At 41.7% G+C, this 17,270-nt stretch overlaps 1 protein-coding gene across 3 annotated transcripts in view; it reads right to left on the bottom strand.

The window, feature by feature from the left end:
• Positions 1–2,763: 2,763 nt before the first annotated feature.
• Positions 2,764–17,270, bottom strand: part of znf423 (zinc finger protein 423) — a 125,092-nt gene continuing 110,585 nt past the window's right edge. For all 3 annotated transcript variants that reach the window (XM_086028962.1, XM_086028961.1, XM_086028963.1), the window contains 2 exons: positions 16,291–16,406; positions 2,764–3,453 (listed from right to left, as the gene is read on the bottom strand). In XM_086028962.1, the coding sequence (XP_085885088.1) occupies positions 3,424–3,453; positions 16,291–16,406 (146 nt within the window). In that variant the 3' untranslated portion in view covers positions 2,764–3,423. The remainder of the gene's footprint in view (positions 3,454–16,290; positions 16,407–17,270) is intronic.

Raw genomic sequence — 17,270 nt, 5'->3', positions numbered from 1 at the left:
CTGTGTTGTAGCTCCGCCGAAGCCAAGAGGACCGTCTGCATTTTGCATCTCTGGTGAAAAGTGGTGGAACATGTCAAACTCTTAATTGTGCAGACTTCATTAGAAACACATGCACAATTTTAATTATATTTATATAGATTATTAGAGCCTCATCTGACTATTATACAACAGAGGCAGGTAGTACATTTGGAACCTAAGCCTTCAGTGGAAGTATAGATTGATGATTATGTTTTCATTTTGGCAGCACGGTTGGTTGGCAAACCTCCCTCAGAGTTCTGCAGTTGTTGGTTCGAAACCAAACACTGGCCTCTTGCTGTTTACTTTCTTCAGGTAGTCAGGCTCAATCCCACATTCAAAAAAACTGCACGTTAGCGTCATTGAACTGTGAACATGAGTATGAAAGGTTGTTTGTCTATAATTGCCCAGCAATTTGTTGAAGGGCGTGCCCTTCTTCTTGCCCGGTCACCCCCGTGACCCTAACAGCTGCCAGCTAAAAGAAAAAGCTGTATAGAAAATGCATGGACAGATATATTGATTCTGAACTGTATGCCTCACTTGGTGACTTGCTGAATATTGACTGATTAGACTGTCAAGTATGTTTGTGATTTGGGAATAATTCCTGTTTGATTCATTGATTGATCAAAGCATTACAAAATCCAACGGGACCATCTTCCTGGGTATGGGAGAAGAGATGGTAGTGAGACAGCACAGAGTCCATGTTCAGTCAAGCTAATGGGGCGTGACTGACAAATATATAAAAGGGAAGATCAGAGAAGTATTCATTGAACAACTACTGTGTACTGCTGCTACCACTGTATGGATGTTGTTCCTTCATGCAAGAATATTATATCATCTACATAGACACGCTATTGTACATGGATGGATGGCTTTATTAATTAATGTTCTGCAAAATCCGGTACATTGCTCTATTTAGCACAGTTCTTGCAGATGATTAACTTTACTGCCAAAGAGACCCAACAGTGTATGTCATCAAGACACTGCTCACCTTTCTGTCCATGCCATACATGCTGTACGTTAACTATTCACACTGTATAGTCATTTGCATACGTTAGATAACAACATCGCTACAAGGAAAAAGCATTAAAGTAAATCAGGTCTTGTGACTACCTATGGCAAAACATGTACCGGTAGCTTCGTTTTCCCCAAGTGGGTCTTGTGCAGAACATGTACTGCACAAAAAGGTTTACGTAAAAGTGACACTTAGGGTGAACTTGGTTGTATGTTGCCAACAGAACTGGAACGTAGAGTGGTGATAATATTTCAGTCACCCATTTTCCTCATTGAGCTGGAAGGCCATCCCAGCTGACTAAGGGGGAGCCAGCCAATTACGGGGCACATATGACAGCCAACCATCCACACTTTAAGTGCAAGGCGACTTCAATTAAAACTAACATGGCATGTTTGTTTTTTTTAAATGTGGGGGGGGGGGGGAAGCTGGAGGGGAGCCACATAAGGGAGAGAGGCGAAAACATGGGGAGAACAACATTCAAGTCCACAACTACGCAGCAAAAAGTTGAGTGTTAAAATGACTCCCACAGAGACAATTTCAACACTTTTTCCGGGTTCACATAGCAATCGGACATATTTGAAATATGTGCAAAATCATCAACTGAAGCATCACTAACTCCCTTGTGTACAAATGTTACCACACAAAAAATGATTGTAAATGTACTGTTACATGTTTTCACATTCACAACTTGTTTTGAAAATGTGATATTTTGCCCACTTGTCGTTATTTCACAGTACAGGCTGATGATGTGATATTATATTTGATCAAGGCACGCAGTTGGGGAGGGGGGGGAGTCTAAGAGTGCTAAAAGTTTTCACTTTCTTATCAGATCTGTGAAGCTATCAACATCCCACCGTCTTTTAGTGACCACCCAGCTATGAGAAGATCCCCGAGAGAGAAAGTCATCAATGGAGGAAGAAGTGTTTATCAGCTTCGAAAAAAATAATATGTAGCTGCAGTCTACCAGAATGAAGAAGCACAGAGGAGTGGCATTGAGAAAAAGACTGTTGCCGTCATATCTGATTTCACTTCAGATGCTGAGAGATGTGTGCTAAATATCCTTTTTCAATAAAGAATATACACATTTGTAAATATCTGTTGCTTTTTCAAACATTTTTTGTAAAAAATCCACTTAATATTTGTAGAAAAGGTTTGCTTAATTGTAAACAAATGAGGTTTTGAGCAAAAAGAAATTGCAACTTTGTCGGAAAATTGAAATCATGCAAATTGGACCGCAACAATCATAAAAAATGAAATCACGGAGGGACTGAATTAAGAATTGAATGAAAACTATATCAGTTTGCAAATGTCTGCATTTGACAACAAAATACAACGTTCATGTGTTTGCCTGTTATATTTTTATTGAAAAGGATGATTTACTGATCAGTCACCTCAAGAAAACGCATCCAACTGAATATTTCTGAAATTCCTGAGCGCAACTTCTCATGGAGAGTTAAACATAACATGCACCCAAATGAATTTGACTAACATGATTGGAATAAAGCCACACCACACAGAATGTCTTCATTTGTCATGTATTTATTGTTTTGTTATTTTCTTTTTTTTTTAATCTTTTTTTTTTTTTGTCTGTACTATATTATTGCCATCTGGTTAATTCACATTTAAAAAGCAGTCATTGACCAGACGCACTGAAATTGATTTGTTTTTTTTTTGTTTTGTTTTTTACAGTAACTATTAGAGGCCCCGTAGAGACTGAAAAAAAGAAACATCTGCAAGGTTTTCTGCATTTTAATGTGTTCCTTTGTCTTTCTTTTATAGTAATTACAAAAAGGGAAGAAAATATATATATAACAATAATCATAGAAAGGAGATTTGGGAGGGGAACTTACAACTGGAGGACAGACAATCACAAGTACACGGCACGAGTACCTACTTACGGCGAGAACTCAAAGCGAAAAAAAAAAATAAAAGAAGCAAGTCAAAACGCATATGGAAGAAGGGGAAAAAATGAGCACGGATGGATTTGAATACTAACCCAAGGAAGAGAAATTTCAGATTTTTCTAGAAACTATGAACATGATCCAAAACAAAAAGGCTTTTTTTTTTTTTTTTGTGTGTGTGTGTGTGTCTCTTAAAAAATAATTACATAGTAACACAGAATTTGGCAGGGTCGATTAAAAATACTGCACATACAATACCTTTCTCCACTCCTCTCCTTCATCCTGCTTGCCTTTCTTTATTTAATAGCATATCCCATTAATATTCCTTTCCCCCGCTGCTGCTAATAGCCACACCCAGTGGTGCGATCGTTACACTTTTACATGTGAGTGGCAAATGACACTTTGATTGGCTGTGATGTGGAGATGTAGCTCCCCCGCCGGCTCCGGGTCGGGGGCCCCGACTGAGCCGAGAGATCCTGCCGGGCCTCGGTCTCACTGCGCGTGCTGACTCAGTGTGTGGTTCTGGAGGGGAGGGAGAGAGGGGACAAGTGAGAACACATGATGGGAGAAATAATGGGCTCTGTGAGCACGGAGCTGTTCTCTCGCCCCCGCCCAATAACGGAAGCGACGCGCACCGCCTGCGACAGGAAGGGCGGTAAAGACTCCTCGATTGAGAACAGCTGATGGCCAAAGATGGGAAGATGGAGGACGAAACAAAGAGACTGGACCGTGGGACACTCATTATTATATGCATCAGGATATGGACACGCACACCCGGATGAAAGCCAGTCTATGAGCTGTTTTAAGAATGATTCCTTAAAAAAAGGAAATAAGCCATGAGGGGCGGAGCTACGTGGTGACCAATGGTGGCCATGGCTACTATTGAGTGAGCAGCCGACCTGTAGATCCTCTTGTAGCTCCTTAGGGAATGTTTGTCTTAATTTGGTCTAATGTGGAGGCAGTGATTGTTTAAAAAATAAAAAATAAAAAAAAAGTAGGCGACCACACAAAAGAAAATATACCATGTGGTTGTACAGAGTAGGGCTGCTCGATTATGGAAAAAAATATTAATCATGATTATTTTGGTAGGAATTGAAATCTCGATTATTCAAACGATCATTTATTTTTGGGGAGAAAAAAAGAAAATGTTTAAAAGTAAAAAATATAAAAAATAAATCTAAGTAAGTTCCTTTGGGACCAAACTAAATTTCTGAAATGTGTTTTTAAAATCTGAAAAAGGGTGCAAATGTATAAATTCAAGTATGATTTCCTTGGATATAAATGCTTATTAATCGTCGTTTTTTACGATTATGCCAATTTTGTAATCGTGGAGTGTAATAATCGTAATTGTTATTGAATTTCGATTAATTGCACAGCCCTAGTACAGAGTGTTGCGTAATTCTATGTCACTTTACAAAAACTCATCTTAGAAACTGGCAATGGTGGCAAGATAAAACGTGTTTCACTTGAAAGGTGAAATCTCCGAGTTTTCTGCTGCGGTGGTCTGGTTAGGCTATTGTTACGTCACAATCAATATTTTTACTTTTTGCATGAAACGTGGTTTGCACCGATTTCATTGCTATTTTAGTGATAATGCCGTTCACTGGAAAGGAAAAGGTGTGTTGGGTTTTAAGAGTTGATACAAAAGAATCATGGACGCGTGTTCACCGCAGATTTCGGATAGAATTTACAAAGCGGCCACCAGACAGACGTACCAAAGAGAAATGACAGTGGACGGCCACCAAATGACCGAACAATTTCGAAACACCTTCCAGCGGTGAGTCAATCCGAAGAGCCGGTGGAGAGCTCACAACCATCAATCCTGATTGGCTTGTTCACATTTGGCAAGGAAATAGAATAGCGTTTCGATGTATCCTGTGTAACCATGGGCTCGCACATTGCCCCCAAAAAATGTATTAAAACATGATTTCTTGGATGTTTTGGGTGACATTTTTGCTCCAAAAGATCAATAGTTTTCTGGAAATATAAATTGGGTTTTCATATCTTCAACAATCATTGAGATATAAGCTAATGAAACACCCTCTATTATTAGCCCCTCTCTGGCCACACTCACATCTAGGGTTAGATTTTGATAAATAGGATTGTAATTAGCTCCGCCTTATCGGTATTTTCACACACCCTATTGACATTATAGTGGTGCTCTTTTGCATGCCATATTATGGGTGTCCAAGGACGTACATTAGCTCACTAGCTGACGTCATGTTGACTTCTTTAGACAACAAAGACGTCAAACTAAATGCAGCATTTCTGCTGCAATCAGCAGTGCCCCCCCTGACCATTGATGGTACTGCTGTCAAGAGGGTGAGCAGCACCAATTTCCTGGGGGTCTTTGAGGACCTCACCTGGAATAAGATCACCAAACCGCTGGCCAAGAAGGCTCAGACTCATCAGGAGTCCTCAATGGCTGCATCGCTTTGTGGTATGGAAATTGCTCTTAATTAACAACAATTAATTGAATGTGATTTTTCTTTATAATTTTTTTTTTTTTTTTTTTTTAAATTGGACGCCGCAGAAGGCACTGCATCCACCATGAACTATTCTTACGGTCATCAATTTTGAAAAGGCATTTCCCGTAAGGTTTCTTGGATTTCAGTCTCTGTGGTGTCATGTTTGATGACACAGTTTGGTTCGCTTTCTTCCATATTAACTCAGACAAACAGAGATGCGTGACCATCCAGAGCCTTGACTATCTTACTTTCTTATAGGTTGCGATTTTTCGATATTTTGTTTTTGTTTTGTGACTTTCACATCATGCCATCCCTCACCTTAGAAGTCCTTAAAAGTAACATTTTAAAATATATGCTCAAGTAAGGTACAGACCTGAAAAAAAGTGAAACATATATCGTCGCTGTCCTGTTTTTTTCAAATGTTCTTATTTATACGTGAATGGTGTTTCTGCGTTACAGACATCGCAATAATGTGAAAATTTTAAAAATGTCCAAAATTGGACATAAGTGTTTTTCACAGGACAGTGACGATATATAAGTGTAGTAATGGAGTACTCAATTACTTCCCACCTCTGATAGTGACATTAATCAATTCTAATGTAACATTTTTAACGCCCATACAAGTATACCAAAATAAATATTACCACAAAGGCTTCTGACTATCTCAATTGGGTGATGCAGTCAGTGGGCTAAACCTTTGTTTGTTTCGAGCACAACGAAGAGTGTACTGTAAACTTCTGTGTGGAAAATTTACAGACAGACTACAAATTAAGTGAGTGTTAATGCAGTCGCTGTGAAACTCATTAAACTTGTTATAAAAAAAAAAAAAAAGAAAAAAAAAGTGTCTTCTCATGTTAAAGTTACCATGTGTGGAAAACACATGTGAGATCATACGCACACGCACGCATTCCATTCACCGGTCCCCTGCGGCTCCCACATATCGGCTGCAACGGGGAGCTGAACTGATAATCTGGATTTGTTGGTTTGGAACGCAAAGCCATCACATCTAAAGCAGCGGAAATACTCTGTGTCCGCGTGTGAGTGTGCGTATGGCAAGATGATTGGAAAGATTTCTCTGGGTATTATTCATGTGTGCGTATCAGAGGGAAATTTCCTCTCCGATGCTTTCCGCCTCCTCTCCTCTTTTCCCTCGACTGTACAGCTTGTCCCCATGAAACGTACCTTATCGCTCTCCTTCCCTCTCACACGCACACACACCGAAGAACACAATTCCCAGTGAGACATTCCCAATCAAGGCCCACCCTGCACCCCGGCTCCCACCAGCACCCCTAAAACGCAGCTTCCTTCAGATTAATCACCCCGGCTCACAGATCGGCTCCGCTACAGACGGGACATAAAGGAGAGCGAGACAGCGAGAGAGCGAGAAGGGGGTGAACACAACACAGAGGAGAGGAGGGCCGGTTGGGGACACGCATGTGAAGGATTATATGTGGTTTTGGGTTGATAATACTTATTTGTCATTCTGTAGCCCTTATCTTGCCGAGCATGTTCCACTGAGCCCTTTGCTAAGCATGACAGAGTGCGCGCAAGTGCGTGTGTGTTTTGCGAGTATCCGTCACTCGCCTTTCGAGTCCAAGCTCGAGCCTGTCCGGGGGAAAGTAAAGCATATCAATGTAACGCACATCCATTTCCGACAGCTAATCTCCATCTCCATCTATCAAGACCGGATTGAACCCCAAACGTCAGAACTGTGAGGCAGAGGTGCACGCCGCCAGTCGACATGTTCCCCCATCGCCTTTGAAGTCAGCTCAAATAACGTGTGCCTGTGTGTGTGTGTCAAGGTGTCTCCAGCAATGTCACACATTGCACTGGGAGGCTAACTGACCCCATTATGACAGAAAGAGCATCTCCTCTTGTCTCTCCCCGAAATGAAGAGAATAGTTGTAGTACTTCTCCAAGCCAGTGGGGGTCAGGCTCATTCCTCTTTAAGGACGAGGGGAGACGTCCGAGTCGTGCCTTCGCGAGTTTAACACCGCATCATCTCCTACCTTACGTCAGGCTTGACCTCTTAAGGGTTGCAAATGGGAGTGGAGTGGTAAAGGCGGCAAGGAAATACTACAGCAAGGTAAAAGGAGCGAGATTGGAGGTGGGTGTCGCTGTTGGCTGTATTGATTTGTAGATGGCACGAGGGATGGAGCATAAGGGAAAGGGGAGGAGGGTGAGACGGAGGGTTATTCCCTGGGGGGAGAACAGGAGGAAGGTGATCAAACAGGAAGCCACTGTGACATGGACGATGCCATCATATGACAGCAGGGGCACACGGCGGCTACCGTCCCCTTCGTGTATTGTGTTATTGCTACAAGCTTATTATTAATCATGCAGTGTGGCGATCAATCAGAAGTGAGCACGTGTGTCTGCAAAGTTCCACATGTGCACGATAAGGACACAAGTATTGATTTCTTAATCAATTAGTGAGTTAGCCATTGGTTTCTGTTGATTGCTAATGTGGACGACCTTTCGGACTGTGTATCTTGATAAATTAGACTACGGCATAAAAGTGTAGTTATTTTAGTAGCTCAATTGAAGAAGTGCAACTCCATTATTTTATAGATTGATTAAACATGACTGTACACTTTCCAGAAGGCCAATTTCTACCAAATTTCTATATTAAATACATTTGCTATTGTTTTTAATTTATTGAGGTGGTGGAATTTCTGTTTTCGTTAGCTATTATCTAGCACATAAATGCAAAAATATTTGTTATGTGTAATATTAAAGTATATGTTTAAATCCTGTCAACATTAAATCATGTTTTAATCAATAACAATCAATATAGGATACTGTATTAAATCATGTTTTAATCAATATCAATCAATATAGCATTGATATTGATTAAAACATGATTTAATAATATAGTATCCTATATTGATATTGAATAAAACATGATTTATAGTATTGATATTGATTAAAACCTGATTTAATAATATAGTATCCTATATTGATTGATATTGATTAAAACATGATTTAATCCCCAACATAGTGAGATTCCCAAAATAGTTTCATTTATTGAGATGCACCTGTACTCTCAGGTACTCATATATATATATATATATATATATATATATATATATATATATATATATATATATATATATATATATATATATATATATATATATATATATAGATTGTGGCCTGGTCTCTTGGAGATTATGGAGGAAAATAATAATTAAATAGCACCACATCAACCCAACGGGCATCAGCAACTCTATGCCAGATGGCCAGTCCAGCCCTGATGCTAATACTGCATATCAAATCATGTGTGAATAGTAAATAATATCTAAAGGTAATTGTGAGTCTGATGAAAGCTCAATATAAACCGGTAAATGTTTTCATGTGAAGGGTATGTGCACTGTCCTCAGAAGAGATGTCTTCCAAGCACGACTGGTCCAGTCCATATCGAGGCCTGTCATTGTTTTTCCTAAACTGCTTAGAGCGAGCGAGTGGAAAGCCAGCAGAGCCCCGGGCCCGGGGGAAATATGGCCTTGTCGCATTACCTACACACACCACTGCCAGACGCACACATGGGAATGCATTCATGGCCTCGCACTTGCAGCTAAGAGCACATTCATGCACACGCACGCACGCACACACGCATTTATGCACACTGAATATGGACACACGCAGAGAGCGACAAACAGAGTCTCCTGCGGAAAGGTAGAATGGGACAGCGTAGGGAGAGAAGAGGAGATGGAGATAAAGACAAAATGTAATCTGCTTTGTCGCGCACTCTCATTTCTGTTATCTTCCACACGGCACGTTGAATGTGTGCGTGTGCATTTGCGCTGGGTTCTGTTCTCACTTTGGCTTGATTGTGTGTGTTCATGCGTTGATCATGTCTAAAGTTAGAAAGAGCACCGCTCACGTCCGCACTTTTAACACTACGACAAACACGCGGGCGGTGACGACATAGCTTGGCGCGCGTGTGTGGGGGGAACAGTTCGAGTCATGATTTTGACTCTCAAACATAAACGTTGGAATATGGTCCACTTGAAGTGGAGGTGATAAAGAAAGAGGCGTGTGCGCGGATGCTTCCCTCATGTATCATGGGGGTGTCTGTCTGTCAGTACGTAAATGTGTGTCAAATGCGTGTACATGTGGGGGTAATTGGAGGCACTCCAAATGTGTGTGCGATGGCCTTTTTAACAGTAAATGAAAAATCACCTGAGTGGCCTCACGGTCTTCATTGAGTTCAATTTATTTATAGCTCAGTTGACATTCTTCCAACAAAGTGTGTGTCTCTCGACAGTACGTGTATGCGTGTGTGTCTGTCGGGGACAAGCAGATGGGCTAGCCCGCTTCCTCTCCTCTCTGGCTTGTCTTTAGCCCCGCCCGTCCAGGGCAGGATGCTGCCCCGGGAGCAGCTTGAAAATAAACGCACCCTCTGCCCTCAACATCCCGCCTGCACTCACTCCCTGTTCCCCTCACACATGCTTCCGTGCCTCCCTGGGTGACTTGTCCACATGTCTTCCTGTAAGTCCTCCATCTCCTCAGCTAAGTGGTAAGTGACACCAGTTTGTTTATCCAAAACATGGGTTTCTCTCTCAACCGAGTCACGACCAGTCCTGATTTCCTCCTCCTCCTCCTCCTCCAGCTCAGCCTGCGTGACCTCCTGTTTGGAGTGTTTTCTCCCATGGGGGCTTCCCCTCCCCTCTGCCCCAGACAGTAAGGTTTGGACCAGTAAACACACCCAAAATACACTCACAGCACGAAAGGGCGCGCGCCCAAAACCGCAACACGAGATGCAAAGGCACACACTGCTCATGCCGACACCCCCCCCCATGCCCCCTCCACCCACCTCCGATCGACAGCAAAGGTGCAAGCTCCCTGCCGAAAGCTGAAAGGAGGAAGTGACCTCACTTCCAGCACAGACAGCTAATCACACTGGAGTACTGCGTGACACATTTCAGCCACACCAAGAGAGCTACATGCATAAAAAAACATTAAAAAAACGACATGTGACATGACAGAATAGCAACCAAAAATACAAACATGCAATCAAAAACAAAGACAGAATCACAAAATATGTGGAGACGCAGGGTGACGCATTTTCATTGGTTGAGGCTTGTCCACATGCGGACATCCGTCCACATCTGTTTTCATTGCGTTACCTGTTCAGGGTCGTGGTGAGCTGGAGTCTATACTAGCAGCTGACTTTCGGAAAGGCAAAACACCCTTGCGCTGGTTGCCAGTTAATCCCATGAAGATATAATAATAATAATAATGATAATAATAATAACAATAACAATAATAATAATAATAATAATAGGGATGCCCGATCACACTTTTTTGGCACAGTCAGTCAACAAGAGGGGAACAAGCTTGCTTGTCATCAAATGTACACGCGTTCTATTTGAGGTGAAATCATTTGGATGTGTGGCGTCGCAACAGCTAATAGGTAAGGTGTCAGTCGCGCTCTCAACTCTTTGTCGATGCCGTTCATTTAGTAAGGCGGCTTCTTTATATTAGGCAAGGCAGACAAATTTTAAAGTATCTTTTAGCTTTCCCTGAATGTTTTCATATCATTCATCGCTCCTTGTTCTAAACGAGCGTCCCTCCAAACACAAATCTTTAGGGGACAAAGGCCCGGAGGAGAGCGCAGCGGAGGCAGACGCGCCTGTGTACGCGTGCGTGCGCGCGCGTGTATGTGCACGCGTGCCTGCGGCTCTGTTATTGGCACTTACTACAGCGCTGCTAAAAAAACAAAAAAAAAACTAAGCAAAAACGTTACATTGTGTAATATAAAACAAAGCTATTACTGTTCCATTTGGCGACACATTTGTATTTTGAACATTTGGATTATTTTGTCGCTTCGTGACCTTTTACAAGTTCAGAAAACGTATGAAATTGATCTTTTTCACCTGATACGGGATCAGCTGTAAAGTCCGGCTTTCACCAAAATTAGTTGGGATAGGCTTCCAGCACCCTACGACCCTGAACAGGATAAGCGGTGTTGAAAACGGATGGATAATAATAATGATAATAATAATGATACTGCGCTTTTACTCCCCCCCAACGCATGTCCCTTTACTTAGCAAAAAAAAACAACAACACGGTATAGCCCCTTAAGCGTAATGGCGAGTTGAATTTTTATGCATTTGTCTGTCTGTTTCTAGAACGACCCATTGAAAGATGCGATTATGGGAAACCGGTCCACGGTGCGAAAAAGGTTGGGAACTCGGACCGGGCACTGTACGGAAAAAACGATATCATCAATGAACTGAACTTGACTCGACTTTTATCACATTATAACCGCATAAAAAAATTCTTTAGTGATTCAACCCCTAAAACAGACAACTCACATTATTATTATTTTCCACATATGGTATGTATACACTGTGAACCAGTAGGATGATAATGTAATTCAGTCGTTTTTTTTTTTGTTGATTATACCTTCCAAATCAGATTCAGGAAAGAAGAGTGTGTGTATGCGTTTGCTGAGTCCCAATCCTAATAACGGAGTCTCCCAGAGAGCACTTGGGCCAACTGAGTATTCTACCTTAGAACGCCAAAGGATCTTTGGCTCAAGTTCTCCCTCGTGCGCACACACTCACACAGCCGCGGATCATAGAACACTTCACACGACTTCACACAAGTTTCACAGCCAGCAGCAACACCCAAACATTGTCAGAAGTCACACTCAGACCCAAACGCACGACAAAAACACACCTGTAAGACCAAAAACTATTGTGGTTCAGCCGCGTACACACCTTTCATTATTTAGTTACACGGAGTGACAGTGAGGCTGTTATTCGACACACAGACGTAATGCGAACAGTAGTGATAATACATTAAAGAAAGGTTGATTTGTAGCTACTGTCTAACAATAAAGTAGCAGGAGTATAGCAGCAATTATCTGCACAAACAACAAAGGAAATCTTTTGTTGGGCGTCTATTTCTGAAAATGTGTCTGTGGCTGAGCCGCATTCGGTTGCAGTCTGGATGTGGAGGTGCTTAAACATGAACTCATTCACCGTCAGACATTTTCAGACACTCTTTTACCCTAAAGTTTGAAAAAAAAGAAAAGAAAAAAATATAGAAATAAATTCCTGGGATTGAATGGCTGCAGTGCGAAAAGACAAATTTGTCACCGGCAGTGAATGAGTTAAGTTTTGTTGGATGCTTTCAATTGAGAAAACGAATGTATTATATGTCTCGCTTAAGAGTCAATCTGTGATTTATTTTCAAATATACGCCATACTGGTGGATGCTTCTCCAGTATCATTCCAATGAGAAGCATTTATAATGTGCCTGTGTTGGCCTGGCGACCGGTGCGGGGTGTACCCACCAAGCACCTTGCCCAAAGTCAGCTGGGATAGGCTCCATGAGTGGTTCATTTCTGCTTGTTCACTTAATTAGGTACACCGGCACAATCCAAAGAACGAATGAACGGCTCCAATTCATGCTCAGTTTTGCCAGTGTCACTTATTTCCAATACGGTATACTCAATGCCAAATCAATAGATATCTATGCATTGTTATGATTGTAAATGCTAAATATTTGATATATTTCTATATAGGGTCTCATTAGATTGTGGAGATGTATCTCTAAGCTTTGGCCTGTAAGTGTAAAACCAGTACATGTTCTTTAATTGCATCTAAAAGCATTGTGGTGTGTGCATGCAAAACTACAATATTCAACACTACAGGGGCACAGCCCAGGTGGAAAGAAGCAGCACACACACACACGCACAAAACTAACGATCATCCATTCACTTATTTATCTGACCAGCAATTCACCACCCACCTAGCGCTGATGCAATATTAACTTGCGCTAAAGAACAACAGATCCGGAGGAATCAAAGAGAGGGATGACTGGGGAGGTTTGGTGATGGATGAAAAAAAAAAAAAAAAACACCGTGATCTAGAAGTGAATCAGGAAAAAAAAAAAAAAAAAAAAAACCACACTGACAGACAGAAAGCCCCGGACTAAATGAGATCTGGAAGGACCTCGCTGATCAGGGCCACAGCATTTCTTATTTACACACCCTCCCTCAGTCCCACACACAAACACCCATGCACAAAGACACACAGCAAAACATCTCTTATTTACCAGCTTACGTCTGCACTATTTATGTGGCACCGGGGAGTGGCACAGAGGAGAGGAAGAGAGGAGAGGGGCTAAAATATGCATAGGGGCTGGTTCTTCTGGGACGCAGGGGGGGAGTCGGAGAGAGGGAGGCGGGAAGACAAAAATGTGAGGCAGGGAGAAAGACCGGAAGAGTGGGATAAAAGACGGACAGCGAGGACCAGCAGACTGACACGATCAACGGGACCGTGGATGTGGAAGGAGGGACGGAGTTGGAAGCGGGCAAAATGAAGGAGTGAAGAAGGAATCAGTCCGGAGGGAGACGGGATGATGCAGCGATGTGTCCACGCCGCAATGACCCTAGGGTGTGTGTGTGCGTGCATGTGTGTGTGTGTGTGAGCGAGATAGAGGACGAGAGTGTGAGCTGGACATCATATAAACCCTCTGAGAGCTTGAAAGAGGCCAAAGCCTTTTCGAGCTGGCCAAGCAGCCGTCTTCATCCATCCGCACCTCATTAAAACACACACACAAATAACCCCATTTTACACACACACTCACACGCACGCACGATAAATGCTAGCTGTGGCATTAACCTCCTTGGTAGGAGCTCTCCATCTCCGCCAGTCGGCCTTCCTGTCCAGCCCACTTAGAGAGCCCTCCTGTGGGACGATGGAGCTGTGGCACGGCGAACTGAGGCCGCGGGTTATCACAAATGCACAAACACACGCACACACACACACACACACACGGAATGGGCACTAAACAGTTAATAAGGTGGATAAAGCCTTAAGTGCAGCTGCCACCGGGAAGAAATACAGTGAGTTTTGAGTGTCCCCCAAAAAAGAATGAAGCTTTCATGACCTTACACAACCTTTTAGTCTTCAATATAAACTAGGGATAAGCGTGGACATTATACAACTTTAGTAGATAGGGTAGAATTGATAGTTGATTAACTTGCTCATTTCAACACTGGTATGGAAGGTGAAGTTTCTCTAATACTATTAAAAATAAGATTTGGAAAATAGCAATGAATGACCGAGTGACGATTTGTTTCCTTAAAGATAAAACAAATTTTGTTTGTGGAATAAGTGTTAATCTACCCGTTTTTAGCCATCTGACGGGGCGGCCATTTTGTCACTTCTGTCGACTGAAAATGACATCACAACTGCTCAGGGCTCAGGTAACGACCAATCACGGCTCAGCTTCAGAAAAGGGGTGAGCCGTGATTGGTCGTTACCTGAGCCCTGAGCAGTTGTGATGTCATTTTCAGTCGACAGAAGTGACAAAATGGCCGCCCCGTCAGATGGCTAAAAACGGGTGGATTTTGCTCCTTAACTCATATTCCACCAAAGCAATATTAATCAGAATGCCGTGATTCAACTAGTGGACCTGCTGGGACCATTCTTGAAAAAAATATGTTCGGGTTGGATTCCTCTGTAAATTCATTATAGGAAATGCAACGCATCACATTATTCAATGATGATGTAAAAAAAAAAAAAAAATTGTTCAAATATTTTAATAATGTAAAAATAACAAACCATTTTATTTTTTGTATTAATAATTTACTGAATCCTAAATTACTAACAATTGGTTTTATCAGATAAATAAATACACTGTACGTGTAACATTTTTTTCTCCTAATGCTTTTTTTTTAAATGACTTACAGTAACTCAAATATCTGATTACTTATTGAAGTTGTTGAGAATAAAATGAAAACAATTTTTAAAAAACACATACATTGCGGAATTTACACCTTTCCGACATTGACAATCAAAGCGCCATCAATGTTTTGTCAAGGCAGCTTTCCCAACGAACGCTGCGGCGAGATCATTTGAAGGCTCATCATTGAATCCGATTTTCATAGGGGAGGAGCCACCTGGGACAGTGCATAAGTAAGAGGAATGACAGCGAGTTGTGTCTGTGTGAACATTAACCGACAGGGTCCAACAGTTACCCTGCTGTTAAATTGACTGGCCGGCCATATGCCCACCACCTTCAGTCCTACATCACTGCCACTGTGCGTGTGTCTTTTGGCTGCAAGTAAATCCTCACGTTAACTATGTAAATATCTATCACCATATTCCTATTATGTATAGCAACATGTTAACATCGTCAACTTTTCATTTGTCTGATAATGGATCAGACACCCAGTCTGGTCGCTGTTAATACTCTTGAGATAGTATGAACTGAAGAGATGACTGATCTTCAAGTAGGCTTTTAAGTAGTGCGGGAAACATTAAGTTAAGAAAAGTGCACAATGCTAATCCTTCGTTGAAAGCAAAGGTTCAAGATGAAATACCAAGCAGAATGGGGTTTATTATTCACACAGTATACACTAAAATGGCAGCTATGGTTCTGTCGCGGATAGAAAAAATATCTGCATTGGGACCTTTAAATTGTGTTTTGTTGATTCTGCATCAATTATTAACACTATCATCTGTGCGCTGCAAAAAAAAAAAAAAAAAAAAAAGCTCATATTTATCATAGTTTGCAAATAAAACAGTGGCATAAATTTGGTATAAAAATGTTTGTATGGAGTTTATAGTGCGTTCCTTACAGCATAAGGTGAAGAAGGTCACACATTTCCACTTTCGGCTCACTGGTCTGGTGCGAGATGACTCCAGTAGATGATGACATGATGAAATGCAAGACCGGCGATTACGCTCGTAACTGACCAGGCCACAGCTGGCCTACGACCTACACTTGGGTGACTGATCCCATCGACCCATTTGAACACATGCATTCACACACCTAAATGCCATCATGCTTGCTAGGACCCTGCTAAGACGGTTGGGCAGACCAACTAAAGCGGGGACCAAAGTATGCGATGCAGCCAACATACCTGTAGTTCAGTCTGAAAGAAGAACTTCTGAGGACACTGCGAACAGTCGTATATCTTGTCCTCTTGACCGTGGACTGCAAAGATGTGCTGCTGCAGCTTGTTGGCCTGTACAAACACTGGAGGAGGAGGAACACCCATTAAATATTTCAGTGAAGCATCAACCTTAAAGCGGAAGTCAACATAAACATATTATTCTTAAGAATATGCTCTATGCAGGCCCGCTAGATGGAACACAGCATTCTTATTAATATTGTGTTTGTGCAATATGAGTTAATCCACCCGCAACTTCGATGTCATCGTCAGTCGACATAAATGACAAAATGGCCGCCCTCTGAGATGGTTAAAAACGGGTGGATTTTGCTGCTAGATTCATATTTCATATGAATCATATTGCCTTGTTTCAACTAGCGAGCCTGCATACAACATATTCTTAAAAAAAAAAACTTGACTTCCCTTTTAAGGTCAAAAAAAAAAACATGATGTGAAATGTTTGACAAGTTTAGCAGATACAGCGGAAGCATTAAAATATCTGAGGATCAACCATTTCGTCTGGCTTCAACATGGAATAAGTTCTCCATTGAGTGACCTTAAGTCTGACTAAAACCATTCAAGGTGATTGTTGTCCGATTAATAGGTAATACAATAAATAGTGGCGTGGCTGTACAAATAATCACACGTAAAGGAACCATCAGGAAATGGAAGAGTGTGGGAGAGCAGCATAGAGGAGGAATCAGGGGAAATAAGCAGAGAAAACAAGAAGAGCTATCCTCAACAGACCTTGTGATATTTATCAATAAATTATCTCTCCTTTTTTAACTTCTGCTCTAGCGTTGTTTCGTGGAGTTTTTTTTCTTTTTCTGAGCGTTCTTTCCTTTGCTTCTCTTTTGTTTCAGTAAACTTCTGGCTTTCACTGAGTGTGTATGCGTTGAATTATTAAGACTCCCCATAGAAGCGGTGGCCATTTTACTAATTCATAGGCC

Source organism: Filicampus tigris, chromosome 4, assembly GCF_054856515.1.
Source record: "Filicampus tigris isolate MCC_2025a chromosome 4, RoL_Ftig_1.0, whole genome shotgun sequence".
Classification (NCBI taxonomy): Eukaryota; Metazoa; Chordata; class Actinopteri; order Syngnathiformes; family Syngnathidae; genus Filicampus; species Filicampus tigris.
This window is presented reverse-complemented; position numbering and strand designations above follow the sequence as displayed.